Raw genomic sequence first — 27534 nt, 5'->3', positions numbered from 1 at the left:
GTACTGTACTGAGCAATAAATATGAGAAGCTCTGTCTTGAGCAACTTATTAAAATGGCAGTTGAGTGTAAACAAAACTTTTCTTTTCCATAAAGCAGGATAGTTTTGGGCAAATTTTTCTCTAGTTTTTCCTGAAACACAAAATACTAATTTTACAAAAGTCAAATTCTACTTATGGTCCCTTGAAAGAGGTCAGATTAACAGATCTAAATTCAAGTTAAAATGGCAATATAAAGTCCCAAAGTAACGTAACAAACTAACTACTCAAACACAACCAAACTCAAGCTAAACAAACCAAAACCAACCAAAAATCAGGATCTTAAATACTGGCTGATCAGACCAACTTAGGCCAATAAACTATCTAATAACAAAGAAACTAACCCAAAAATAAACAACAACTTTGACAAACACCATAGGACTAGCTGAAGTAATTACCAACACTTGGTATATCCCAGTCACCCCTTATTGTATTGAATAACTTTTGCTTATTTGATGCCAGCAGACCTACAGTATGCAGCCAAACAGCCCTCCCCCCAGCACAAGACAAGGATATTAAAATAATTTAATCAAAAAGACACACACACACACACACACACACACACACACACACACACACAAGCATTATACATAAGAACTCAGATTTATGTTGTGTAAAATGTTGCTGAATGGAATGTGGCTGCAGGTGTGGACATTAGATTAATGAACAAAAGGTAAGTAAGCTTGTAAATGTAGGACTGGCGCAAGGACAAGATAACACTTTTATTTACACCTTTCACTAATTTCAAGTTTGAGTAAATTCTGCATTACTGAATGACAGACTAGTCCAGTATTCTTTATTAAAGCTTTGTTTCTCTGAAGGTCAACTCAAAATGAAGAAAAACAAAATCGGCCTTTCCAAGCAGCAGTCTACACCAAGCTTGGGGAAGGGTGAGTAAATTACACCATGCAGGACACAGGCACAACAAACTGCAGTAATACTAAAGTAACACAGGCATTCATCTCAGTCCCACATATTAAAATGCAGTTATTACACAGTATATCACACATCAGTTCACACACCAGTCACCTCTTTCATGGGTTTGATTGTACAGCTCTGCTCAACCTTATCATTTCACCTACTGCAGCACTAAATGCAAAATATAAAAAAACATTAAGAGTCATCTGCTGGCAGCATGGTATACAAAGGGACAATGACACTGCAGCATTTCCATTACAGTTGTTATTTTCAGTTCAATTCAAAGTTGAACCTACTGTTGTATACTGTCAGCGAACTGTAGTGGGTTTTCGAGCAGTACGCACTCCAGATAGGTGTGCTTAAAGTAAGGACAGTGATATAAATAGAAATAAAGCCGGGATCAACACCTTTTTGAATAGGTGACTCTGCGTAACCACACAAACATGTTGAGACTTTTCCCCCCATGAACTCTACCTATCATATTTTAGATAGGCTTTCTGTCGACTAATTTGCACATTATCATGGACCATTATCAGAAATGTTCTTTCTTTCACTGTAACAAATGTTCTTCAGAATCTTTGCTACACAACTGCACATATGAATTATCTCAAATAAAAAAAACAATAAGTATGTGAGGATGGAAACTAAGGAAGGAGAAAAGGACTTGCATCGGTTGACTAGGCAGAAAGAGCAAGCTGGAAAGGATGTGCACCAGGTTAGGGTGAGTAAAGAGAGCAATAAAACCTGATTATAGTATGACATGAACTGATAATGAATGAAAGTTGAGCCTAATGTCCCTGATGAGTTCACAGGCCACATGAATTACTACTAAGGCCTCCGCTGACCTACAGGTTGCACATTGTGAATCCTTGCTATAGAAGATTAAATTAAAAGTACTTTGGTTAAAGTGGTAAATACAGTGACTGTAGCTGCCTAAACTTATAAAAATAAAATTCTCCATAAGCATGGAAATTTTGTTTTCTATCAGTGTATTTTCATATGTTTAATATCATTATGTAAGGGACTGTCCAATTTTGGAAAATATGTATCCTTGAAATAACAGGAAAGAAATCCAAGCAACTCAGTAAAAACTGTTTACATTTAATAAATGGTCTTTCAAGTGAGGGTTAAAGATGCTTAGCTGTGTCATTCAGACAGAATAAGTGTTTTAAAATGTACTTTATCTGGGTACCCTGAGATCCGCAGTACTCCCTTATCGCCCTACTGTCCCATATCACAGATAAGCACTCACATGTTAGCAGCCAGTTGTGACATACCAGTTTGGATTAGCGGCCCATGTTACTATGACGCTCTCAAAACCCTAAAATAGAGAGAGAAGGACACTCAATACAGCAACAACTAGCAGCTGCATCATACATACAGGCAGTGGACCAAATAAACAGCAGAGCAAAGCCTGACGGAGGCAGTCAGAGAGAAAACTCTGAAGAGAAGCATCACAGTTACAGTCACCAGACCTCAGGAGCGTTTACATTTTAAGTGCTGTGTCAGCAGCACTTTTCTAAGTTCTGACGTTGAGTGTAGAGAAGTGGCGGCACCATAGCTAAGAGTTAGGGGGTCTAGAAGAGACACAGCCAGAAACGTGAAAGCTGAAATACCTGACTCAACAGGCAGAGACCGAAAGAGTCAGACATGGCACAAATTACAACAGAAGGTAAGAGACAGATAATGCTACCCCTGCTGATTTTTAAAAACAAACCAGCAAAATACTATGAAATGTGATGACAGCTATGAGCTACAGAGATGCTCATTCAGTAGCGGCTGTCTGAGGCACAGAAGCAGTGAGATTTCATGGACAATTTACTTCCTAATTGATTTAAGTACAGCAGTTTTTAGCCAACAAAATGGCTGAGGTAACAGAGGGACATTTATAATACTAAAGGTGTGAAATATTGAAGCATTTTATTGTTGTTTCTTCTCATATTACAGTGAACTGAAAAATAAAAACAAAATTGAAATTTTATTATATTTTCGTTCAGTTTAATTGACCCTCCCAACATACTCAAAGTACTTTGTGCATGTTAGGTTTATATATATGTGGGATATATGTCAAGGTCATCCAAGAGGCTGCTCAGCTGTTCCAGCAGGGAGAGAGTACACATGCTGAAAGGCTTGTCAGATACAACAGCTTCCGAAATTTGCTCGCCAAGGAGCAGGCAGCAAAGCGTGCCGGTGTCAAATGTTAACAGTGTAATCTGTGAAGAATTCCAGATCATTCAGTGTTTTCAGGCAGAGAGTGTTGTGTAAACCACCAAGGATGGAGTGTGCAGCTGAGAAATTTGTCATCTGATACACTGGAGCTGCATGTGCTATCATGTTTGTTGATTCAAATATCTTCACATGGATTTACTCTGGATATGTCCCAGTGACCTTCATGAACTACAACATTAATATTGTTAGTAACAGTGATGACATGATGATCAGAATAGCCAAACATCTCCAGTGATGATGGGATATTGGGTAGCAACAGTAGCTGTCCCACTGAAAGGATTAAACATGGAGGAGAAGCTACTAAAAAAATATATAAACTCTGCTGTTATTCATACAGTGCTCACAGAGTCCCGAGTTCAAAAATAGCATGCAGTGTGTGTGTGTACAAGAGAGGTAATCCAAATAAACGTAACTGTTTTCCCACCAAAATGTCTTGAGAACCAAAATGATGGTATGCTCATAACTGCTGTTCTAACAACAAAGCCAAACAATTCCTTTCTGTCTACAAGCTTGGATAAATCTATTTGTAGGATGCCTGTCTGAAGACTCTTGAATGTTTATTTACTTTACTCATTCTAATGTGTACCATTCAATGAAAGACTTATTTCAAGCCTGGTATCCTCTCACACCTAAAGAAATGTGATATAAGCCAATCAATGTTTGTGTGTGCCTGGACGAAAACTTTCTGATAATATCACATGTTAAATGTGAAGATAAGAAAAAGACTAACTTTCCAGGGGAAACTGCAGTCTCAGTGAAAATATACACTCACCAGCCACTTCACCAGGTATGGCTTTCAGCTTGTGCTTAAATGCATCTAATAAGCCAATAACATGGCAAAAATTCATTAGGCACGTTGACATGGTCAAGACAACCTGCTGAAGTTCAAACTGAGCATCAGAATGGGGAATAGGCTCTTTGGTGCCAGACAGGCTAGTCAGAGTATCTCAGAAACTACCGATCTACTGAGATTTCCTCACACAACCACCTCTGGGGTTTACAGAGAATAGTCTGAGAAAGAGAAAATATCCAGTCAGCAGAGGTTCTCTGGGCAAAAATGCCTGGTTGATGTCAGAGGTCAGAGGAGAATGGCCAGACTGCTTCGAGCTGATAGGAAGACGAGAGGAACTCAAAGAACCACTCATTACAACCAAGGTATGCAAAAGAAAAGCTTTGAATGCACAACACATTGAACCTCAAAGCAAATGTGCTTCAACAGCAGATCATCACACCAGGTGCCACTCCCATGAACTGAAGCAGGAAACTGAAGGCTCAACAAAATTGGACAAAAGAAAATGTTCTGATGAGTCTCAGTATGTGCTGCAGCATTCAGATGGTAGTGTCAGAATTTGGCATAAACAACATGAAAGCATGGATCCATCCTGCTTTGCATCAATGGTTCAAACCAATGTTGGTGGTGTAATGTGTGGGAGATATATATATTTTTTTTTTTTTGGCATAATTTGCACCCCTTAGTACCAACTGAGGATCTTTTAAACACCACAGCCAACCTGAGTACTGTTGCTGGCCATGTCCACCCCTTTATGACCACAGTGTACCCAGCTTCTGATGGCTGCTTTCAGCAGGATAACGCACAATGTTGTGAAGTTCAAATAATCTCAAACTGGTTGCTTGAACTTGATGTCACCAGATCTCAATCCAGTCGAGTACCTTTGGGATGTGATGGAACAGGTTGGCCTCATGGATGTGCAGCTGACAAATCTGCAGTAACTGTGGTGCTACAGTATCAAGTCAATATGGACCAAAATCTCTGAGAAATGCAATTTGTTGAATGTATGTCACAAAGACTTAATGCAGCTCTGAAGTGAACAAGTTGAAGTTTCAGCCAAAATAACATGAACTTGTCATCACTGCACTATATTCACATCTAATTAAGTAAACACACAGCAATGTGCCAGCAGATAGAAAGTACACTGTGTAAGCAATGTTTTTGTTTTCCTTCTGTCACATACCGTTCTCAGTGCTGAAGAACGGTAACCCCCAGAAGCTGTGAGGTCATGCTGCAAGTCTTGGACACCCAGGACAGTGAATCAATCTGTTTACTGTAACTTACCTGACACACTGGCAGAACGTGGAGCAAGCTCTGAAACACGAGTCAGCCACTCATGACACATTCTACAAAACACCCTCCACCCCCCGCCATCTTCACTCCAGTTTATCTTTCTAGTATTCCCGTTTACTGCCATCACTAAGATAATATTTCTTCTTTTAGCATGGCAAGCATGAGATTAACAGTAACATACTAGCATTTTATTCCTTTTCAGATTTAAAACATAATTATCATAACATCAGTCTACTCCAACAACTACTACCAACTACTAGTATCAGAATAAAAGAAGCATTTTGAAATAAATTACAGGAAATGCTGTTGTGAATTTGAATTCTAAGGTGATTTTTAGACACTACTTTATTGGAAAGAAAAATAAGGGTAGATACTGAAATTTTTTTTCTCAATTTCCTCAGAAATGCCACGCCTTTTCCCAAAAATGTCACTTAGTGAGGTGGATGAGGAGGTTCGTCTGATAGCAGAGAAGGTATACGCCTCTGCTCTGAAGCAAGAAGACACCAAGGACACTCTGGCTCTGTTCTCCGTGCCGGAGGACTGTCCCATCGGTCTGCATGAGACCATAGAGAAGGAGTTACAAAAGGAGATAGCTGAGCAGCAGTCTCAGGAGTCAGTTAAGAGGTACGAAGTGAAGACACATTTAACTGAACATGTCTGCCTTTCTGGACAGCCAAAAAAAAATAACAGAAAATGCTGGAATTGGAAGTGGAGTCGAGGCATATGTGAGCTTTCCCATGGTCAAGAGAGTATGTCTCTCTCTTTTCTTGTGTAATTAGGAAGAAGACTTTGAAATTGAAGCGGTCACAGTCTGTATCTGTGCCCCCTGACTGGACACCTACCCCAGAGCTCGCACCAACCACTACTGATTCTCTTCTCCCCAACACCTTCCCAGAATTCCAGAGAGTTACCATCGGTGGGGATTACTGTGCAGGGGTAATCAGTGAGAACACTCCATATGTTGAAGTTTAACAGATGGCGCACAGCCCAGTGAGAAAGCACTGGTCATTTCATTACATAAAAAAACTGATTTTTAAATTGGGGTAAAATGCAAGTTTAGTCTATGAGAGCCAGATTTTTACCTAAAATTAAGAAGTTGATCATCTGCAAAGTGCCCAGTTTATAATTATAAACTGACATTTTTACCCAAGCAAAAGAAAGACATGAGGGTCGATTCAACGCTGCCAACTTTGGTTTTGATAAAATGTGCTGTTCTATTATAGCTATCAGCTGAGAGGACAACACCAGAGAGCGCCTGCATTTAGCTGCGTGCCACAGTTTCAATGAACTATTGCGATTCCTAAAGGCTGTTTTAGTGCAGACGTGTTTATCCATGTTGTCTTAGTGAAGGTAAAAAAAACAAAACACTAAATGGTTGACAATATCATGATGTTTCCAGGTCACAGTTGAGGACTATGAGCAAGCAACCAAGAGTCTCCTCAAAGCCCTGTTCATCCGAGAGAAGTACTCCAGGCTGGCCTACCACCGATTTCCCAGAACCACTGCCCGTTTCCTGCGCAGTGCTGAAAATGAGAAATGGCAAGAGGGGGATGAGATCTTGCCAGGTTTAAAAAACTTCTCCTTTTCCTCAATGTCAAAAAAGTAGTCCCAGTTAATCCTTCTGCATGGTTAGGCCAATTAGCAATAACAACTTTCACTTCAACTTTCACTGCAAACAATTCAGCCTGAGAGCCAAAGCCAACACAAAGCCAACACAGAGTCAATAACAAAGGAGCTCAGCTAAACCAGTTTAAACAACTGCACTAAACTAACTCAAATATATAGAGCTCATTTAAGACTCTTTGTATGTGTGCCAGAGATCGTGTGAAGAGTCTATGAGCCAAGGTAAGTCAAACTATTTCTGACAGCAGATAATACCAGAACCTTCTGCTGAGAATAATCCAGCAAAGGTCAACAGAGAAACAGACAAAGTACAATATTTAATAAATTTACCAGGATATTTATTGTATTTCTGAGTTCAAGTTTAGCATGCAGTCACTTTTCTACAGTAATCAGTAACAGCCTGAAATGGTGTTATTATTTGACATTATTTTGGTTGAATTTTATTTATTCAAGTATAAACAAAACTGCAACACTTTGTGGACACACTGGAGAAAGTGATATGAGCTTTGGAGAAATGTGAGGAATGCTCAGAGATTAAATCTAATTGCACAGAGTGGGAAATTAAATTAAACAGAGGCTGCAACATCAAATCTAAGAAGATAATATGGTAATAAAGTAACTTCAAATGCATCGAGAGAGTTTCAGAGTTGGAGTTTGTAGACAAAGTCTTGCTGGATAATCAGACAGCTAATATTAGTCAAATGGTCAAATGAACAGCACCTGCTAAACTGAAATGTAGAGGAAATAATGTACGAACTTGATTTTCTTTAAATCAAGTCAGTATTTGACTGGAACATAAAAGTTCAGTGCAAGAAAACACCCCCAAAGGTAAAAATCTAAACAAAGTGAAAATAGATTAGGGGTCCTCAGAAGTAGAACAGCAAATATGTTATAAACAGATTAAATGACAAATTAAAAAACCTACATTTAGAGAACAACCAGTTTTTAAATTGTACCCCTTTCCTTGGATTCAGTATGCAGCTCATGCCCTGCTTTGTCATCTACAAGACATCCTTTCAGCTGTAATGATAATTGTTGTCATCCTGACAAATTTAAATGTCAAAGTGACCAAGTGAAAAAACTTTTTTTTTTTTTTTAAAAATGAAGGAAGTTTATTCTCATCTATTCATTTCCAGTTCCTTATTTGTATTCTTGGACTTCACTAGAGAAGCTTTGCATGATTTTGCACATTTCAAAATAATTTTTATCTCATACTGTGACACGGTGCAGTCCCTCATTTACATCCACTGCGTGAAACTTAGCTCCTTACCTCTGCCATCTGCTCACAGTCAGAGCTTTGAGCCTGAGATGATGGTATTAAGAATATTTGCTCACTTTGGTGTCATGGCCTGATGTTTGGGCTCACAGGGATTACTTGTCCACAGGCTGACAGTGTTTGATAGAAGCATTTATTATTTTAACAGTATATATGAATATGGCAAAAAATAAGGAAAAATATAGTGGATCCACATCTTTTTTCTATAACCAACCCTTTAGACAGTGACTGTTCCTGCCAATACTAAATAATTGCTGCACGCCACTGATGAAACTACTCCCATCATCTGCAGAGATCTGGCCTTTCCCTCATGAAGGAGCGGACCCATACTCAATGGAGGGCATTCCTGAGGACTTGAATTATAAGCTGCAGATGAAGGATGGTGTAATTCATGTTTATGAGAATGAAGAGGCCCTGAAACAAGAGCAACCCCACAGGCTTCCGTACCCCGACCTCGAGACCTTTGCTATAGACCTGAGCCATATACTTGCAATGATAGCTGACGGCCCTACGTGAGTACACAAGCTTAGTCAATATTTTTAACAGATGACACTGCACACCTTTTGACTGATATTGAATGACTTTTCTTCCATTTTCCTTCATAATTGTTTCATTTGTGTTATTTTGCCTTGCAGGAAATCCTACTGTCATAGACGGCTGAACTTTCTGGGCTCCAAATTCTACCTTCATGAAATGCTGAATGAAATGGCAGAGCTAAAAGAGCTGAAAAGCGTTCCACACAGAGACTTCTACAATGTTAGAAAGGTTGGTTGGAATTTTTCCACTGAGTGCAGGATGCCCAAGGTAGAAGGGCTAACGCACTACAGCAGAATTTATTCATAACTTTAGTGCTCTCAGTATAAATAAATACCACTTTATAGTTGTCCAATAAACTCATGAACATTGTCACTGTCTGACTTATGTTAAACACAGGTGGACACACACATACACGCTGCCGCTTGCATGAACCAGAAGCATCTGCTGAAATTTATCCAGGACTCGTACGAGACAGAAGAAGATCGAGTGGTCTTGGAGAAAGGCAATAAGAAGCTCACACTCAAGGAAGTCTTCAACAACCTCCACATGGACCCATATGATCTCACTGTGGACTCTCTGGATGTGCATGCTGTAAGAGAATTCACAGCTGAAGCAGTAACATTTCTGCCACTCAATCCTACGTCAGGTTTACCTTGTATAATTTATCTAAATAGACAATGAGGCAAATAGATCAGGTAACCACTCAATGTCTATAATGATCATTTGGTTATTTATTTTTTATAAATACATCTTGAGAATATAATTTGCAGTTACAGGTTCTCATGTAAGTTCCTGTTAATTTATACTCCAGTCACTTTGATTAAATGAAAAATGCATGACACTCACTGTCTCGCTGACAAATTATTCTCCTAGGGGAGGCAAACATTTCATCGGTTTGACAAGTTCAACTCAAAGTACAACCCCGTGGGAGCCAGCGAACTGCGAGAGATTTACCTGAAAGCAGACAACTACATCAAAGGAGAATACTTTGCACGTCTCATCAAGGTGTAGTATAAGTTAAAGCACTAATACCACTTAAAGGCCTGCGTAGCTGTAGTTACGCTGAAATTATGCAAAGGCAGCAAATGACATGAATCAGAAAGGATAAAAATAAGGGTCATATCGAGGAAGAATCTCTGTAAATCACTGCAGTAAAAGCATTGTATATTAAATATACAGAATTTGTTTGCTGTTGCTTTGGCCAGTCATGTGTGGGCAGACTTTGGGTGCATGCAGGTAAATAGTCGATGTGGAGAGCAGAAGGAAGAACTACTTTCAATGTTTACACAGATTCAGATTCTACTTGTGACAGCGGGCAGCAAGCGTAAATAGTGAAATCAACAATAACTGAATTTCATAAAGCTGCTTTTAGTTAAAGGCTCTGGTGTCAGTCGATGTGGAGCACAGAAGGCATAGACAAAGTCTTTTTTTTCTTCTTCTTCAATCTGTCTACTGAGCACTTACCACAGTCACTTCTGCTTTATCAAGAAACAACCGATTTCCTGTGGTTTGTTGTGTGTTTCAGGAAGTAGCTAAAGAGCTAGAGGAGAGCAAATACCAGCATGCTGAGCCCCGTCTGTCAATTTACGGCCGTTCTGGCAGTGAGTGGGAGAGCCTTGCAACCTGGTTCATCCAGCATAAGGTCCTCTCACCCAACATGAGATGGATGATCCAAGTGCCCAGGATATAGTAAGCATCCAGTGGAGGCTAAATCCAGTATAATCAGGTTCTGAATAATCACACTTCTCAGCAGGCTGTTTTCAATAAGCAAACAAATAGTAAAATGTCTGTGTTGTGTGCAGGAAGATGGGCTGACCTTATTCCTCTTGTCTTGCAGTGACATTTTCAGGTCAAAGAAAATAATACCAAACTTTGGCAAGATCCTGGAGAATGTCTTCCTCCCCCTCTTTGAGGCTACAATCAACCCTCAGAAGCACAAAGCAATACATGTGTTCTTAAAATATGTAAGTGTAAACAGGAAGGACTTATAATGTGCAATGGCAGCCACATACAGACGTGGACAAATTTGTTGGTCCTCTTCCACAATTTTAATTTAAAAAAAAACAAAAAAAAACAAAACAAGACACACACACACACACAAAACTATCTGAAATACCTTGAACTTGAGAAAGGTCTAATGACATCCCTTATTGTTTAGGCCATATTTAAGACAAATCAGATTTTGCTCTTCAATATTCAGTTGAATGTTTTATATAAGAAATTAAAATGGCATGGAAAAACAAGGGTACCCTTAATTTAATATTTTGTGACATCACCTTTTGCAGCAATCTGTGCCAACAAACGATCTGTACTTCTCAATGAGTCGTCTGCATTTGGCAACAGGTAGTTTGGCCCACTCTTCCTGAGCAAACTGCTCAAGCTGTCTCACTTTTGAAGGGTGCTGTCTCCACACTGCAGTTTTCAGATCTTTCCATAGATGTTCAGTAGGATCACGGAGGGCCATTTAAGAATAGCCCAATGTTTTGTTTTGTTTTTCTCAGCCATTCTTAAGTGATACTAGCTGGATGTTTTGAGTCATTATCCTGTTGGAGGACTCATCACCTGCGACTGAGGCCACACTTTGTGACACTGGGCAGAATATATGATAGTCTTGAGACCTCATTGTGCCCTGCACAGATTCAAGGTTCTATCTACCAGATGCAGCAAAGCAGCCCCAAAACACAACATGTTTCACAGTAGGTATGGTGATCTTTTTTTATACAAAGCTTAAGTTTTCCTTCTGTAAGCACAGAGCTGATATGAGTCACTAAAGAGCTCCAGTTTTCTCATCAGTCCAAAAGACATACTCTCAGGGGGTTGTCAATGTGCATATTGGTGAATTCCAGTCTGGCTTTTTGTTTTTCTGTCAATAGTAGAGCCCTCCTGGATCTTCTTCCATGGAGCCCATTATATTGTTCAAAATGCAACGGATCAGGAATTGATGTACCTTGACCTTGAAGTTCAGCTTGAATATTGGCCACTGTGGTCACAGGAACATGAAGCTGCTTGGAGATGGTCTTATAGCCTTTAACATATCCATGTTTAACATCTTTAACATGGATATCTATGATCTTATTTCTGAGCTCCTCAGACAACTCTCTTCTTTGCCTTCTCTTGCCTTCCACGTTCAGTATGGCATACACAATGATGCAAAACTACAAAGTAGCATGTTTTTTCCAGTTAAATAGGCTGAAAAGCTTGATGGCACCTGTGATACTAATTAAAGTTAAACTCTTAGTTTGAAACATGACTATAATGCAAGGGTTAAAAGTCTCTTTACGGGTGCCAAGAAATCTGTCCATACTATTTTAGCATAACTTTGTAAAATAAACTACAAATACTTTTTTATTTACTCTATCACATACTAAAGGCATGCAGATATACCACAGTTGCTTTTAATTGAATCACTTTTCAGGAGACATGAAGCATTGTTTCAATGAGCTGTACTAGTACAAGAAACTGTACAATAATTTCAGTGTCGCATATTATTTCTTTGCAAATGTGCTGACATGAGTCTGTTTTCCTGTAGGTGACAGGATTTGACAGCGTGGATGATGAATCTAAACACAGTGACCACATATTCTCTTACAAGAGCCCAAAGCCTGAGGAATGGACCACAGATGACAACCCTCCCTACACCTATTACCTGTTCTTCATGTATGCCAACATCATGGTTCTCAACAACCTGCGCAAGTAAGCCCTGCCCATTAATCGCATTTAATGCTGCATATTTTTCTTTAATTATGGAGTAATTATGGATCTCTGTACAGGGAACGAGGACTGAACACCTTCCAGTTCCGTCCTCACTGTGGAGAGGCAGGTTCCATCACACACCTGGTCTCCGCCTTCCTGACAGCTGACAACATCTCCCATGGACTCAACCTTAAGAAGGTTAAAGCTCTAAAATCTGTGGTTTGATACTCAGTGTCTTGTGTTTGTTGATGGAGATAACGAGTATTGAAATGCTAATCCACACAACAGTGCTTTTTTTTTTTTATTATTTTTTACATTTCAGCTTTGCAGTCAACATCATTTCAGCATCTTACACTGGATCCATTTAATGTCTAAACACCATAACTCCACTTTAAGTACCACTCAAACTTGTGATGCATTGCGCACACACACAAAGTCAAATTAGTTTGTCGCTAACATTAGCAGTTCAGCCTTCCTTCTTTGCTGGTTAAGATCCAAATACCTGTGCAAAAAATGTGGCTTCATGTTGCTCCAGTCAGTTATATGTCAGTGTACATGGACACAGCCTCCATACGACCACTTTCCACCTTGCATGCTTACAACGTCCTGTCACACAGAGAGGGGTGCTGCCATGTGTCGACCGTTCATACGCACAATCCTACTGAAGAAAAAGACAAAATGACAACAAGCAGGAAAAAACTTTTTTTTTTTTATGAGAAAGGCAATATTGATTCAGTGCTTAGTTTTAAAATAACTTCTTGTAATTAAGCCCTGCATGTCTGGACTTGTCACTACTCAAGATCGCGTACTTCTGTTTATTCAAGACAAAATGCTGATTAAAACCCACTTGCATCTATCACCTGTGGTACAGCAGCAACTGTGAAATCTTCCCTAATTTAGATATAAGCTGAATGACTTAATGTTATTTGGAACTTGGTAGTACCCACTCCTGATATTTGCATTGATGAAAATGTTGCCATTTAACTTCTACTTGTGAATTTCCTTTCATGTTTCCACAAATAAAAAATAATAATACAAAAAACAGTACTATTCACATTACTGTGGTGTGTCCCCTCTTCAGAGCCCAGTGTTGCAGTATCTCTACTACCTGGCCCAGGTCCCTATTGCCATGTCTCCACTGAGCAACAACAGCCTGTTCCTAGAGTACTCCAAGAACCCCCTGAAAGAGTTTCTGCATAAGGGCCTGTGTGTGTCACTGTCCACCGATGATCCCATGCAGTTCCACTACACCAAGGTCAGAAGCACTACATCTGTTCACAATCACTTGAACCACACTTAATTACAACAAATATTAGAATATGTCTTGGTGACTAGTCTGGTGACATCTGTGAGACTGATCAAATAATCACTATCAGTATGTGGTGCTCAGAAAAATAGGTTTTCTCACAGGACAAAAACTTTGTATTTTTTGCTTATTGAAAGTTGCTGTACAAATAAACTGGCCAGCCTAATGTAATCTTAACATTTCATTTGTTAACATCATGTTAATGTTTACTGAAACTTTGCAGGAGGCCTTGATGGAGGAGTATGCCATTGCAGCTCAGCTGTGGAAGCTGAGCACTTGTGATTTGTGTGAGATTGCCAGGAACAGTGTCCTGCAGAGCGGCCTATCACACGAGGTAAGGTCAGAGTTTTTGTGCTCAGGTGATGAATAACTTTCTTTAAGTGTTTGAAAATAATTTAAATATTTGTGTATTAACTAAAACTATCAGCGGACTTTCCAAAGTGATTCCATGGGACTGAGGGAGAAAAAAAATGCAATGCTTGGGCTGAAAAAATTAGATGGTTTATGCTCACTGGTCACAGCCAGGCCTGATTACTGCCAGACCTGCTGAATCAAGAAATCCCTTAAATAGAACCTGTCTGATAAAGTGAAGTAGGCTGAAAGATCTCAAAAAGCAACACTGGAAATGGTTAAAAAGACATTTCTAAGGCTTTGGGACTCCAGCAAACCACGGTGAGAGCCATTATCCACAAATGGAGAAAACTTGGAACATCAACTAATCCAGGAGGTCTCAAAAGAACCCAGAACTACATAAAAAGGAAAAAAAAAAAAAAAAGAAAGAAAAAACTGCAGGCCTCACTTGCTTTAGTTAAGGTCAGTGTTCATGATCCAACAATAGGAAAGAGACTGGGCAAAAATGTTCCAAGGAGAAAAACCACTGCTGACCAAAAAGAACACAAAGGCTCGTCTCACATTTGCCAAAAAACATCTTGATGATCCCCAAGACTTTTGGAAAAATATTCTGTGGACTGATGAAGCAAAAGTTTTAACTTTTTGGAAGGTTTGTATCCCATTACATTTGGCATACAACTAACACAGCATTTCATAAAAAGAACCTCATACCAAGTGTCAAACATGGTGGTGGTAGTGTGATGGTCTGAGCTGTTTTGCTGCTTTAGGACTTGGATGTCTTGCTATAATTGATGGAGCCATGAGTTCTGCTCTCTACCAGAAAATCCTGAAGGAGAATATTGAACCATCAGTTTGTGCCCTGAAACTGTGGCAAACTTCGTTTATGCAGCAGGACAATGATCGGAAACACAGCAGCAAGTCCACCTCTTAATGGCTCAAAAAGACAACATAAAATAAAGGATTGTTTTGAGTGGCCTAGGCAAATCTGGACTTAAATCTAATTGTGAAGCTTTAGCATGACCCTTCATGCTCGAAAACTCTCCAGTTTGGCTGAGCAAAAACAATTCTGCAAAGAAGAGTGGATCAAAATTCCTCCACAGTGATGTGAACCACTCATTGCCAGTTATCACAAACACTTGCTTGTAGTTCTTTCCTGCCAATGGTGGCACAGCTAGTTATTAGGTATGAACAGCTTTTTACCTTAATAATGAAATCATCATTTAAAAAATGTCATTCAGATTAGTACCCGTTCTATTACCACTGAAAAAGTTGGACTAGGGAATATTTGGCAACCTAAATCTCCCAAATATTTTCTTTAATAATGCTTACCCTTTTAGACAGTCATATAATACTGACTTCATTGACTGCATATTTATTCTGAGCAATCAGTTTTTGTTACCAAATCAAAACCCTGCTACCAGCTAATTTTGTAAAATATTGTATGTATGTGGAATTTTCCAAACTACATCTTTTTCACCCTCCTATCCACAGGAGAAGAAAAACTTCATTGGGCCCAACTATCTGCAGGATGGACCGGAGGGCAATGACATCCGGCGTACAAATGTGGCACAAATCCGCATGGCCTATCGCTACGAGACTCTGTGCAATGAGCTCAGTTTTCTGATTGATGCTGTGAAGACAGAGTTTGGCCAGAGTTCAGCTCACTGACTGAACACACCAGCACAAACTGTGCCTGGATATATCACACAGGGATAAAGGGGCACAGGTTAGATGGCACATAATAAACCCTCTCTAAATATTCCTGAAACACACTAGGGAAAAAAAAATGGGGGGCTTTCTATTTGCTGTTTATGGATGAGTTATTTTGTTGTTTTGGCCTGCTTCATGCCACAAAGTGGAAAACTTGACTCAAGCACATTAACAATCACCATGTGCCTCATTTCATGAGAATAATGTTTCTTTTCTTTTGGATGTTAAATGTGGGTTTGGATATACTGAGGTGCATTTTCCATGTAATTTGATCTACTGTAGAATTGACACATTAAGAAGGTTAAAGGGTTTTATAGTTACAAAGGAATGATCGGTGTCTTGTTCTGCAAGTTACTTCTATGATGAGCCTGAAATGAAGTGAAGATAATGTAAGGCTATGATCAGACTGTGCTGTTTGCATGGATTTCTACAGAAGTTAATAAAAGACCAGGTAAACATTTACAGAGAGACCACTGAGGCTATTTTTGTGGTGAAATCTGTGTTTAAAACTTGCTACACTCACAAATGTAGCTGTTTGGAATTATTCTTCATTTTTATGTCATTTTTTAAAGTTTTCCGTTCTTAAAATAAAGCCTGCAGAAATGTCACGGGTGTTTTTCAAGAGCTTTCTTTAAACCTGACCGCCATCGAGACACATTTTCTATAAATGTGTCTGAGTGGACGCAGGCGCTGTTTAAACCATCTGCTGACAGCATGCAAGATCAAGATCTTCCACAAATGTGTTTTATCATGATAAGAGACAGAAACAGACAGTTGTGGTCAGGAACGCCTGAAACTAGTTTGATAAGGCTGATAGCTTTTGTAAAAACAAACAAACAATAAAAAAAAAAAACCCTAAAAATATTTTTTCTAGCTCAGTTAAAATAAATAAGTAAATAAATACTTACCAGCAAAGTCCTGCAAGTCTCTTGGCAGCCATCATGAAATCTTTCAAACATATGGTGTGTTTGAGCAGTTCCATGAAACATCACTTCAATGGTCACAGACAAACAGAAGCTGTGTGTATAGAATAGTTACAGAATTCTCCGACAGAGTCAACTTTTAGTACCATGTCTCTCTCATATCTCTGACCTAAGAAAGATAAATTTAGAGGGGGTTAAATCTTGATAAGGTAATTTTATGGACTTTATTGCAAAGTTATAAAAAAAATTAATAAATTTTTTAAAAATTTGTATTTCGCTTTTGTTTACACTTTTGGGGCCTGAACCCAGTGGGAAGAGAAGCCATTAGAGATGATAATCAAATCGATAACTTTTTGAACCAGCACACCAATTCAGACATGACACAGTGCTCAAGCCTCAGTGCAGTGTTAGACGACTATCATTTGACAGTTTGACACAAAGTCACAAACAAATTTTTTTAAAACTTTTTAAGTTTTTTTTTTTTTTTTAAAGTCAGACGTGTCCAAGATTGCAGAAGTTACTTCTGTCAGAGCAGCTCTGCCTCCTGATGGTCAGATGCTGTATTGCAACCTATGTTACATGTCAAAATCAACCACGTATGGCATTTGCAAAATTTGGCTTAAAAAAAAAAGTTTGTTTGGCTTTTACATGTAAATCACATGACCAAATATTTTTTTACCTTTTTTTTTTTTTTTTTTTCAAAATGAAATTTCCACACACAGACTTGAATTTACATGTTCAAACCTGTAAAACAAACAAACTAAAAATTCATGATTTTGCCTTTACACAAGGACGAGATTTGTTCAGAGGCCCATACTGCCAGCAGTGAAGTTACTGAGATTTGGCTTGATATTGCTCACTTTTTTTTTTTTCTTTTTTGTAACAGCCAATTAATTTCCTTGATCAAAGAAAGAGACTACAGAAAATTAATACATCATATTGACACATAGCAGCATTTAAGTGTTCGTTGCATAAAAAAAATTCCTGTTAGCAAATAACACAGTAAGTTGCATAAATATGTGGTCTATGCATATTATGCAACACCAGAAGAATGTGTCTATTTTATTGCACCTCCTTTCACTCAGCCCTGTAAATAAAATGCCTTTACTAATGTTAGGACTCCTTTAAGAAGAAATAGATGATTATGCTACCACCTTATGGCTGCAGCATCACATTACACAGCAGTTTTCATTCAGTTTTTGAATGGAACCTGCAGTCATGAAACCACAAGATCAGACACAGTTCTCTAATCAGCCTGTTGAGAGATGGCTGCACATCTTTTGAGTGTGTATAGTTTTAATTAAATTGCCAGATCACCAGACAACATTTTAACAAGATCGATATAATCATCTTTTTGTTGCTAAACTGAGAATCACACTATGGTCTCATTTTTTTAATTATTTCTACATGGAAATCCTGTTAAAATATATGTGATCAAAGCCAAACGTTACTGACTGAACTTCACACAGCAAACATCTAAATAAGCCATTTCCCTTAATACAACTTTAAGTAAAGCATTGGATTCTATACTAAAAGATTTCTACTGCAAACAGATTTTTTAAAAAAGTCTTAATAAATTCAAAGAAATATTATTAGAAAAAACAGCACAGATGACAGGCAAATGTTATTTCCAACATTTAAGACACCGCAACAAACCAAGTCATTAAAATCACAAAACTGTTCAGTCCTGTACACAAGACAGTTTCTGAGCTGCACCAGAGCAGGGTTTTAGTGCAGGTTCACATAACACAGCTCATAGTGCATGTCATGTGGGGTAAAAACATGCAGGGAGACACTGCACAGACCTCCAAACAGCTTTACAGACAGAACAAAAAAAAATGTTACGGCCCTAGCAGGGCCTGCTGTTTTTGTTGTTGTTGTTGTTACTTTTTTGTTACCTAATGGGTGTGGCTTGCTCTCCCACCTTAGGTGCCACCTCTTTTGAACAGCTGACTCAATTGACCAATTAAGCTGGTGTACTTAAGGCAGGAGAGTGGAGGGATTTGGGGCCAGAAATTACCTTTGTGATGCAGCTTGTGAGTGTGCTGTGTGTTGTGGCTGCTTATGCTGCCGCTGCCACCACTGCCACCTCCTCCTCTGTGGAGAGATGGGTGTGTTAGTGGCTGCTGACTTGGTGACTAACTCCTGTGTTTTGTTTATTCCCTTTTGAAGTTGATACCAGCCTGTCGTCTCTTTTTGTTAAACCATTAATAAAAATCTTTTACTTTAACAGTTTTGCCTCCGTGACTTCTTTTTTCAGCCTGGACACTTTTTGTTACTTCCCCACACCCCCATAGACTTTTTAGGGGAACAGAACAATTTTCACTTTACTTCTTGTCCAGGAACCCTGGCTCATAAGAGAAGTGTGTTTGGTGTCTTGGATTTGCACTTGAAGAATTTGACATTTTGGGAAATATGCTTATTTTCTTTTTGCCAGAGGTTTAAGATTAGAGCAGTTTGTTTGTATGTTCATTGCAAGGCCAAAGTCTGTAGCCCTACTTAGCACAGAGACTGCAAACAGAAGGAAACAGCCAGCCTGATGATGTCCAACTGATGTTGTGCAACTTAGCCATTAATCAGTCTGACATAAAGCAGCAACATTTCATTTTTAAACAACTGTATTTTGCACAGATTAAACAAATTAAATCTAACATATTGAAGGATGATTTAAAACCACTGGACACAGCCAACCCTTTCTGTTTCCAGTCTTTGTATTAGGCTAATCTAACTGCTGTCCTACATTTACAGTCAGACACAAGACAGACATCTACCGTTCCCTGGAAAGCAAACAAGGACATTTCCCAAAATGTCAAAGTAATTATTCAGATTTTAGGAAGTCATACTTATCAAACTTTTCAAAAAAGGTGCAGCTGCTTCCCTCTCATTCATATCAATGGAAGGCAATGGCAACATGGATCAGCATTTGTTTTATAAAGTGCCTAGTTAAACCCACCCTCATCTTCCAAATCAGTAGTATTATAAGTGACGTACTTTTGGTTATTCTGTGTGTTACATTAAAAGATTATAATTTATTGTAATATACAAATACAGATTCATTTTTACTTCAGACAACACATCACAAAAATCCATAAAATACCACATCAACAATACTCTGTTTTCAGAAAGCATCCTGGGATTTTCAGGACTTTAAAGAGGAGAATTTCATTTTCAGAATCAGTCTCAAAGAATATAAAGAGAAGAAACGTAGTTTGTGAGGATATCAGACATCACCCATGAATTGCTGGCAGCAGTCGCTGGCACATGACATACTGAGCAGTTTCGGCTCTGGCCACTCCTACAGAAATAGAAGAGTGTGTAATAATGACTCTGTATATTTGACTCATAGGAAAATTTCATTACTCCTTCTAATCAGTCAGCTGCTTTATCGTAATTAGACAGATGAGGTATAAACCAGTTTATTATTTTCTATGGAGGAAGGCACCTCAAAAGGCCTTTCTACTTTTGGAAAGAACGATTGTGTGCAATCAAAGGATTTATCTGAGAAAAAAATTTCCCTTGGTGTTATAAAAATGTGTGAAAGTTTTAAAATGACCCATCAGTGTCTTGAGCCGTATTTTATTGGTGCATTTCAAACAGTATCCTGTGCAAACAAGATAAGGAAGAGGTCGCCTGTGCAGCTTCTCACTGTAATGACACTGCCTCTCTGACTTCACTTCCCAGCATCAAACACAATGTTCAAGGTTAAGGTGCTGATGAAGATCCTGAAGACCCTGAGTACACTCCCAGACACTGAAAATGATGAGTGTAGTGAGTCCTGTGATTCAGACGACAGTGAATCAAATGACGTATCCGAGGAACCACAACCCAAGATCAATCCTGGACAGCAAAATCATGGTGTTAAAGGAAAAACAAAGTTTTCTTGGAGAAGGAAACAATGTGAAGCCCCTTAATGTACCTTCAAAGGTCAGAGTGCCACACCTCCAGATACTCCTCACACCCCTCTAGAGTATTTAGAATAGAATAGAATGCCTTTATTGTCATTATACAGGATGTACAATGAGATTGGAGGGCCACTCCTGTTCAGTGCCATGTAACAGAAAATCAAACTCTCTAAAATAAAAATATTATGAAAATATTATAATCTAGTATGATCAATATAATCAAGAGATATACAGAAATAAACAATGTGTAAAATATACAAAAAATAGCATGTATAAAAATATATACATACATTGGTGCATCTGTACATTGTAAGAAAAGTAAATATGTGTATACATATAATAATGAAGATGATGAATATTGCACTTGGTGAATGAATATTGCACTAGTGAATGAAAAGGTATTTGAGGTAGTTCATCACATCAGACATGCTTGACTTACTGAAGGATCAAACAAATGTGTAGAGTGTACAAAAATAAGAAAATCGCAGTAAACCCCAGTGTCAAGGAACTGGAAATATTGATCGGCCTCTACCTAAACAGAAAAAAGCGTGACATGTTGTCAGCTGCCAGGGAATTGTGCCTACTGGGAAAATGACACAAGCTGTCCCATGATGGCAGACAACGTCTCACACTTTCAGACCCTGCTTTCATTCATACATTGCATTGACAACACTGATTTGTCAAACAGGCAAGCAGAAGATGAGTGTTCCAAGATCCACCCCGGCTCAAGATGTTTCGCAAACAATGCCTGGGAATCACCCCAGAGGAGCACAACTCTATTGATGAGCAAATGGTGTCCTTCAGGGGTGCTCACAGCTCAGTAAGCCAGTACATATAAAGGCAAGCCCTACCCTTGGAGATTAAAAAATTTGGGCCTGATGCTCTTCATCTGGAATCCTCTGTGATTTTCTGGTCTATGAAGGTGGCACTTGGAAGAAAACCTCACTTGGAATGTATGAAACTCTGCCATCAAATCAAAACTACAAAGTGTTTGCAGACAACTTTTTCATTTTACCAGCACTGGTTTTCAGCTTCTACAGTGACAGATCCACTTTGTAGGGTGTCCATTTGAGGATGAGTAAAGTCTCACCAAGAGAGGAAGAGTAGACTAAGAGGCAGGCATTGCCAATATCAAGTGGTATGACAACAAATGCATTACCCTCATCTCCTCTTGCTGTGCTATGGAACCTCAAGACAAAGCTCGACGCTGGAGAAAATCAGACTAAACATTTCTGGAAGTCAACAGGCCACAAATTGTAAAGGAGTACAACACATTTATGGGAAGGATAGACATCCTCGATGTATGTGTTGCTAGGCTCAAGTACCACAGGTCACGGAGGTGGTATCTGTACCTGTGCTAGCCATAATGCTTGCCTTGGTAAATGCATGGTTGCATTGCAACTGTAAACTACTTGAAGCCAACAAGCCAATGAAACAAAGGAGCTTCCATGCACAGGTGGCATCAAGCTTAATTCTCTTGCACTCACAAAGCGGTTGACCATCACTTGGCACCACATCTCCACCGCTACCACCCAAGAGAGTTTGAGCTGGAGTTCCTGAAGATGTTCACTTGGACCAGGTTGCACACTGACCTGGGAAATGTGACAAGCATGGCTGCTGGAAATGGCGCAGGATAAATGCAACAGCAACCCTCTGTGGGAAATGTGATGTGTGTCTGTGCTTCACAGAGGAAAGAAATGGCTTCAAGTGTTACAGCCTACAAGTTCAGCCTATGCTAGACTGCCAGAAGTGGCGCGAACAGTTCAAACATGATGCAGTCGACATAAAACTTAATATTTTTTCACTTTTAATGCACTTTGTTTTTGACTAAGAGTAGTTTGTCAGTGACTTTCTCAGTTTTGTTCATAGTTACAGTTATTTGTGAAGAAGACCTCCAGTGTACAAAGTGGTGTGCAAGTTTTTGTGTTGTGAAACAACTCTAAGAAGGATTTTGTTGTTGAACCCAAGAAATAAAGTTATTATTTCAACACACTGTTGTGGAAATCACAATAAAAACACAAAATGTGATGGTAAGCAAGAAAAGACTGTCAAACAAATTCATTTTACATTGAGGATAAAATTTAACATTTACCATGAATCACATTTCAGTTCTTCGACACTGGGGGGGGTATTTTGAAAAGAAAAATGTCAGAAATCTTTTCTTTGTGATCTCTTTATTCAGAATTATGACCCAAATCATTTTCCTTCATGGAGAAATGGGTGTGAGTTCTTATGGGTTAAACATTAAAGCTTCCTGTCCCACAGCCTGATAAGGGAGATGTGGAAATCAGAGATCTAAGTGAAATTAATGGGACTGACTGAGCAGGTGTTCTTGGTGTGTCCTCTGTGTTTCCAGCAGTCTAAATGAGACTCAGCAGATTAGAATCAAGTAGAACAACATTTATACATGTCCTAAATCACCAAATTAATACACATTCCTGTGACAACGCAACGCACAGTTCAGTGCTAAAACACTGAGTGGTTTTTAGTAAGGTACGGCTTAACAGGCTACACATATAAACGTATTCTCTCAGCAGAGAATCTATACTGCCCTTAAAACATGCCGTGAATAAAGGACTCAGTGAAAACATGGTGCTTCCAGCTGGTGTGAACTGACTGAACGTAACCTGCTGCTGACAGTTTTAGTTTTTATTCTTTCAGCTGCAGACTCAGTGCTGTTTAAGGGTTTCAGAGTAAAAAATAAAACAGAATTCAAACATAGGCTTAGTCTATGTACAAATTTGATAAGAGGTCAGCAAGTAGAGTGTCGGTGTCCTGTTTTAGGATCATTGAATGTTCACAGAACAATAAAACTGTTGCAAAATTATTTGCTGCCAACAGAAAAAAAAAAAGAAAGGAATAAAGTTGTGTCTAAAAATCTATTTATTACTGATGCTCATCAGGGGCAACACTAAAACTTTAGTCATGGACGGTGATTTCATACTTTCTGGAATCTAACCTGGACCAGAGCAGGTTAGGGTCACAGCATAAAGTTACCATAGAGATTTACCATGGAAAGAACTGAGCTACCTTTGTAATACAGAAAACCCAGGATTAACCCCAAAGTTACCTGGTTATCCCAAAATCCCGCTTCGTAGTACAGGCCCTGGGTCAGGGTCATCTTGACCTTGGTCGCAGGAACTTTACATAAAATAACTTCTCTTTTCAAAATGTTATGGAGAACGCAGTCCCTTTACAGAGGAAAAAGTCACCTCTTCTTACTGTTGTTATTGACTTATGTTACATTTATTGCAATTTCTGCAGCCCTCTTGGTCTTTCTTGAAAAAGACTCACTATTCACTTCAATTTAACAAACTGTCGCCTAAAGGTGCTTTATATTGTAAGGTTAAGACCCTACAATAATTACAGAGAAAGCCCAACAGTCAAAACAACCCCCTATGAGCAAGCATTTGGCAACAGTGGGAAGGAAAAACTCCCTTTTAAGAGGAAGAAACCTCCAGCAGAACCAGGCTCAGGGAGGGGCAGTCACCTGCCTTGACTGGTTGGGGCACACGCGTACTTATTTTCTGGAATCAAATGCCCTAAAAGGAGACTGCGAGGCTCATTTTAGTGCTGGTGACACCAGCCCAATGTACTACATTTACAGTTTGTTTGAACAAAGAGGGGGTGGGGCCTATGAAGTCTCTAGGCTTTTGAAAAAGTGACAGAGAAGTATCAGCTCAAATGAACGCTTACTCCAGCACTGATGTGGAATACTTCCTCGTTCTCAGCATTAATAACACTGTGCGTCTTCATACTTCACACCGGCAGCGAAAGACCAACCCGGCCCTGTGTCTGTTAGAGGCTGCACTGACAAGGCTTCAATCTGCTGTCACCTGAAAACAGCCTCTACAGTCCCAGGAGGTTTCAACTTTGTGCACACTCCTGCCAACAGTAAGTACACGGCAGTCATAATGATAATGTGAGCTTTCAGTTGTTCTGTTTATGTTAATTCAAATCATTTTCAACACACTAGCATTGCTTCTAGCACTTGCCCACTTTGTATGGTAATCTCTGGCAGAAATACCTCACTGTACTGTAGTTTGCCTTGGAAGTCAATACAGATGAAATATTTTAACATGAAGGTGCACATTTCTCAAAAGTTAATTTTCTTAAATTATTTTATTTTGTCTTCCAAATGAGTGAACATCTCGAGGTCACAGCAGACAGTACCTGTTTTGGCAGATGTTTTCTTACTCTCTTTCCTAGACAGTCCAAAGACAAGCATAGTCAGGTACACCAGACACACATTTCACCACAGGTACCAACATGGTTTTCAGGTAACAATTAAAAAAATAACTGGAAAACCTGACAACAATTCTCAAATGCTGACTAATTGTTGTGAAACAGGATGGATGGCATTTATTTTGTTTGTGCTTTACACCCTAAATGTTTGAGATACTGCTTGTGATACAGACTTATACAAATGATGGCAATGGCCCACTTCATGGCATGTTTTGCATGCCTCAGCAGTTTGGCATGTTCACTTCAATTCAATTAAATTTTATTTATAAAGCACCAAATCACAACAGTTGCCTCAAGGCACTTTATATTGTAAGGTTAAGACCCTACAATAATTACAGAGAAAACCCAACAGTCAAAACGACCCCCTATGAGCAAGCATTTGGCAACAGTGGGAAGGAAAAACTCCCTTTTAAGAGGAAGAAACCTCCAGCAGAACCAGGCTCAGGGAGGGGCAGTTAGTGATGTATAACCAGAGTAAAAAGAGGTAATGTAAGCACCAAGATCCTAACCCTGACAGAAATTTGGTGTCTGCTTCACGATCAGAGGTACCAGCCTGAACTTAAAATGCAAGATAAGCCTGGCACTTTGAAATCCTACATTATGCATTTCTGTGAAAAGCTGCAAGGCTTCTATTTCAACCCCCAATGTAAGGGGTTTACACATTCACCTAACAAGCGAAAGGTTGCAGATTCCAGCTGAAGAAACAAATTCCCTATGGTGTTGTGTTAGGAAGGGAATCCAGCATAAAGTCAAAACATGAGGAGCTGCTGGCTGTGGTGACCTTCGTCACAAGGGAGCAGCTGAAAGTAGCATCTTTTGTACAAGGACAATAATGCTAACACCTTAGGATCAGTTTGTCACAGCTGTTATGTTCCTGAAACACACTAGGAAAAAAAGGGGGGGGGCTTTCTATTTGCTGTTTATGGATGAGCTATTTTGTTATTTCGGCCTGCTTCATGCCACAAAATGGAAAACTTGACTGGAGCATGTTAACAATCACCGTGTGCCTCATTTCAAGAGAATAATGTGTCTTTTCTTTGGGATGTTAAATGTGGGTTTGGATATATTGAGGTGCATTTTCCATGTAATCTGATCTCTTTTTTTTAACTCAAAGTTTTTATTTTATTATATATACATAAAAAAAAAAAAAAAACACAAAACAAACACAAAACTCAATGCAGTGCCAGCAGGATACATATTCTTAAAGATTATATTCAAACATCGTCTATTTCAAAGATTCCAGTGGTGTCTCTGTTTTGTGATTTGTATTCGTCCATGTAATCTGATCTACCGTAGAATTGACACATTAAGAAGGTTAAAGGGTTTTATAGTTACAAAGGAATGATCGGTGTCTTGTTCTGCAAGTTACTTCTATGATGAGCCTGAAATGAAGTGAAGATAATGTAAGGCTATGATCAGACTGTGCTGCTTGCATGGATTTCTACAGAAGTTAATAAAAGATCAGGTAAACATTTACAGAGAGACCACTGAGGCTATTTTTGTGGTGAAATCTTTGTTTAAATCTTGCTACACTCACAAATGTAGCTGTCTGGAATTATTCTTCATTTTTATGTCATTTTTAAATTGTTTTCCATTCCTAAAATAATGGTTACAAAAATTACAATGCTATGTTTCAAGAACTTTCTTTAATCCTGCCTGCCACTCAGACACATTTTCTATAAATGTTCGGATCAGCAATTTCAGTTAAATATATCATATAGCAGATGAACACAGTGATATTTAAGAAGCAAAATGAAGTTTATAGGATTTGCAGAAAGTGTGCAATAATTATTTAAACAAAATTAGGCAGGTGCACAAGTTTGGGCACCCCAACAGAAAAATGACATCAATATTTAGTAGATCCCCCTTTTGCAGAAATAACAGCCTCTAAATGTCTGTGTAGATTCTCAGTTATCCAGGTCATAGTAGTCTCTGGAGCTTGAAAAAGGCGACTGGACTTCTTTTTGTTTCTTGAAGACGTTTCACCTCTCATCCGAAAGGCTTCTTCAGTTCTCAACCAAATGGTGGAGAGACCCAGGTATTTAAACCCCTGTGGGCGTAGTCCCCTGGAGGTGGTTATGACCCTCTATTGATCATGTGCTTGAACACATGTGCCCAGGTGTGAAGGGGGCGTGGGTCATATTTAATCAGTGGTTTCAGTTGAAACCAATTTAGAGGAGTGAAAGAAGCCATCTATGTCCACTGTGAACAACCATCATTGAACAGAGGAGGTGGATTACGTCACCAACTTTCCCCCGCTTACAGTGCTGTCCTGAGCTCCCTTCCCAGACGTCTCAACCCCCATTCACACCTTTGTTCCAGTGACCTCAATAGGCCACAGGAAACAATGGAGCGGAGTCCTAAATTGGTTTCAACTGAAACCACTGATTAAATATGACCCACGCCCCCTTCACACCTGGGCACATGTGTTCAAGCACATGATCAATAGAGGGTCATAACCACCTCCAGGGGACTATGCCCACAGGGGTTTAAATACCTGGGTCTCTCCACCATTTGGTTGAGAACTGAAGAAGCCTTTCGGATGAGAGGTGAAACGTCTTCAAGAAACAAAAAGAAGTCCAGTCGCCTTTTTCAAGCTCCAGAGACAACAGCCTCTAAACGCTTCCTATAGCTTCCAATGAGACTCTGGATTCTGGTTGAAGGTATTTTGGACCATTCTTCTTTACAAAAAAATCTCCAGT

General features: G+C 39.1%; 1 protein-coding gene across 3 annotated transcripts in view; it reads left to right on the top strand.

Annotated features, from left to right (window-relative positions):
* ampd3b (adenosine monophosphate deaminase 3b) overlaps positions 1-26242 on the top strand; it is a 29455-nt gene extending 3213 nt beyond the window's left edge. Inside the window, exons 2-17 of one of the 3 annotated variants that reach the window (XR_004020102.1) lie at positions 858-926; positions 5668-5890; positions 6046-6202; positions 6666-6831; positions 8458-8677; positions 8801-8930; positions 9099-9293; positions 9576-9707; positions 10228-10391; positions 10540-10666; positions 12232-12395; positions 12473-12593; positions 13477-13650; positions 13925-14035; positions 15544-16062; positions 26147-26242. Coding sequence is in view for 2 of the 3 variants with exons in the window: in XM_030731786.1 (XP_030587646.1) it covers positions 869-926; positions 5668-5890; positions 6046-6202; positions 6666-6831; positions 8458-8677; positions 8801-8930; positions 9099-9293; positions 9576-9707; positions 10228-10391; positions 10540-10666; positions 12232-12395; positions 12473-12593; positions 13477-13650; positions 13925-14035; positions 15544-15720 (2319 nt within the window). In the remaining variant the exon portion in view is untranslated. Of the gene's footprint in view, positions 1-857; positions 927-5667; positions 5891-6045; positions 6203-6665; positions 6832-8457; positions 8678-8800; positions 8931-9098; positions 9294-9575; positions 9708-10227; positions 10392-10539; positions 10667-12231; positions 12396-12472; positions 12594-13476; positions 13651-13924; positions 14036-15543; positions 16909-20366; positions 20532-26146 lie in introns of those variants that run through there. The other 2 variants (XM_030731787.1, XM_030731786.1) reach the window with 2 other exon arrangements.
* The last annotated feature ends 1292 nt before the right edge of the window (positions 26243-27534 follow it).

Source organism: Archocentrus centrarchus, chromosome 6, assembly GCF_007364275.1.
Source record: "Archocentrus centrarchus isolate MPI-CPG fArcCen1 chromosome 6, fArcCen1, whole genome shotgun sequence".
Lineage (NCBI taxonomy): Eukaryota > Metazoa > Chordata > Actinopteri > Cichliformes > Cichlidae > Archocentrus > Archocentrus centrarchus.
Note: the sequence above shows the minus strand (reverse complement) of the source record. Positions and strands in the feature narration are given on the sequence as shown.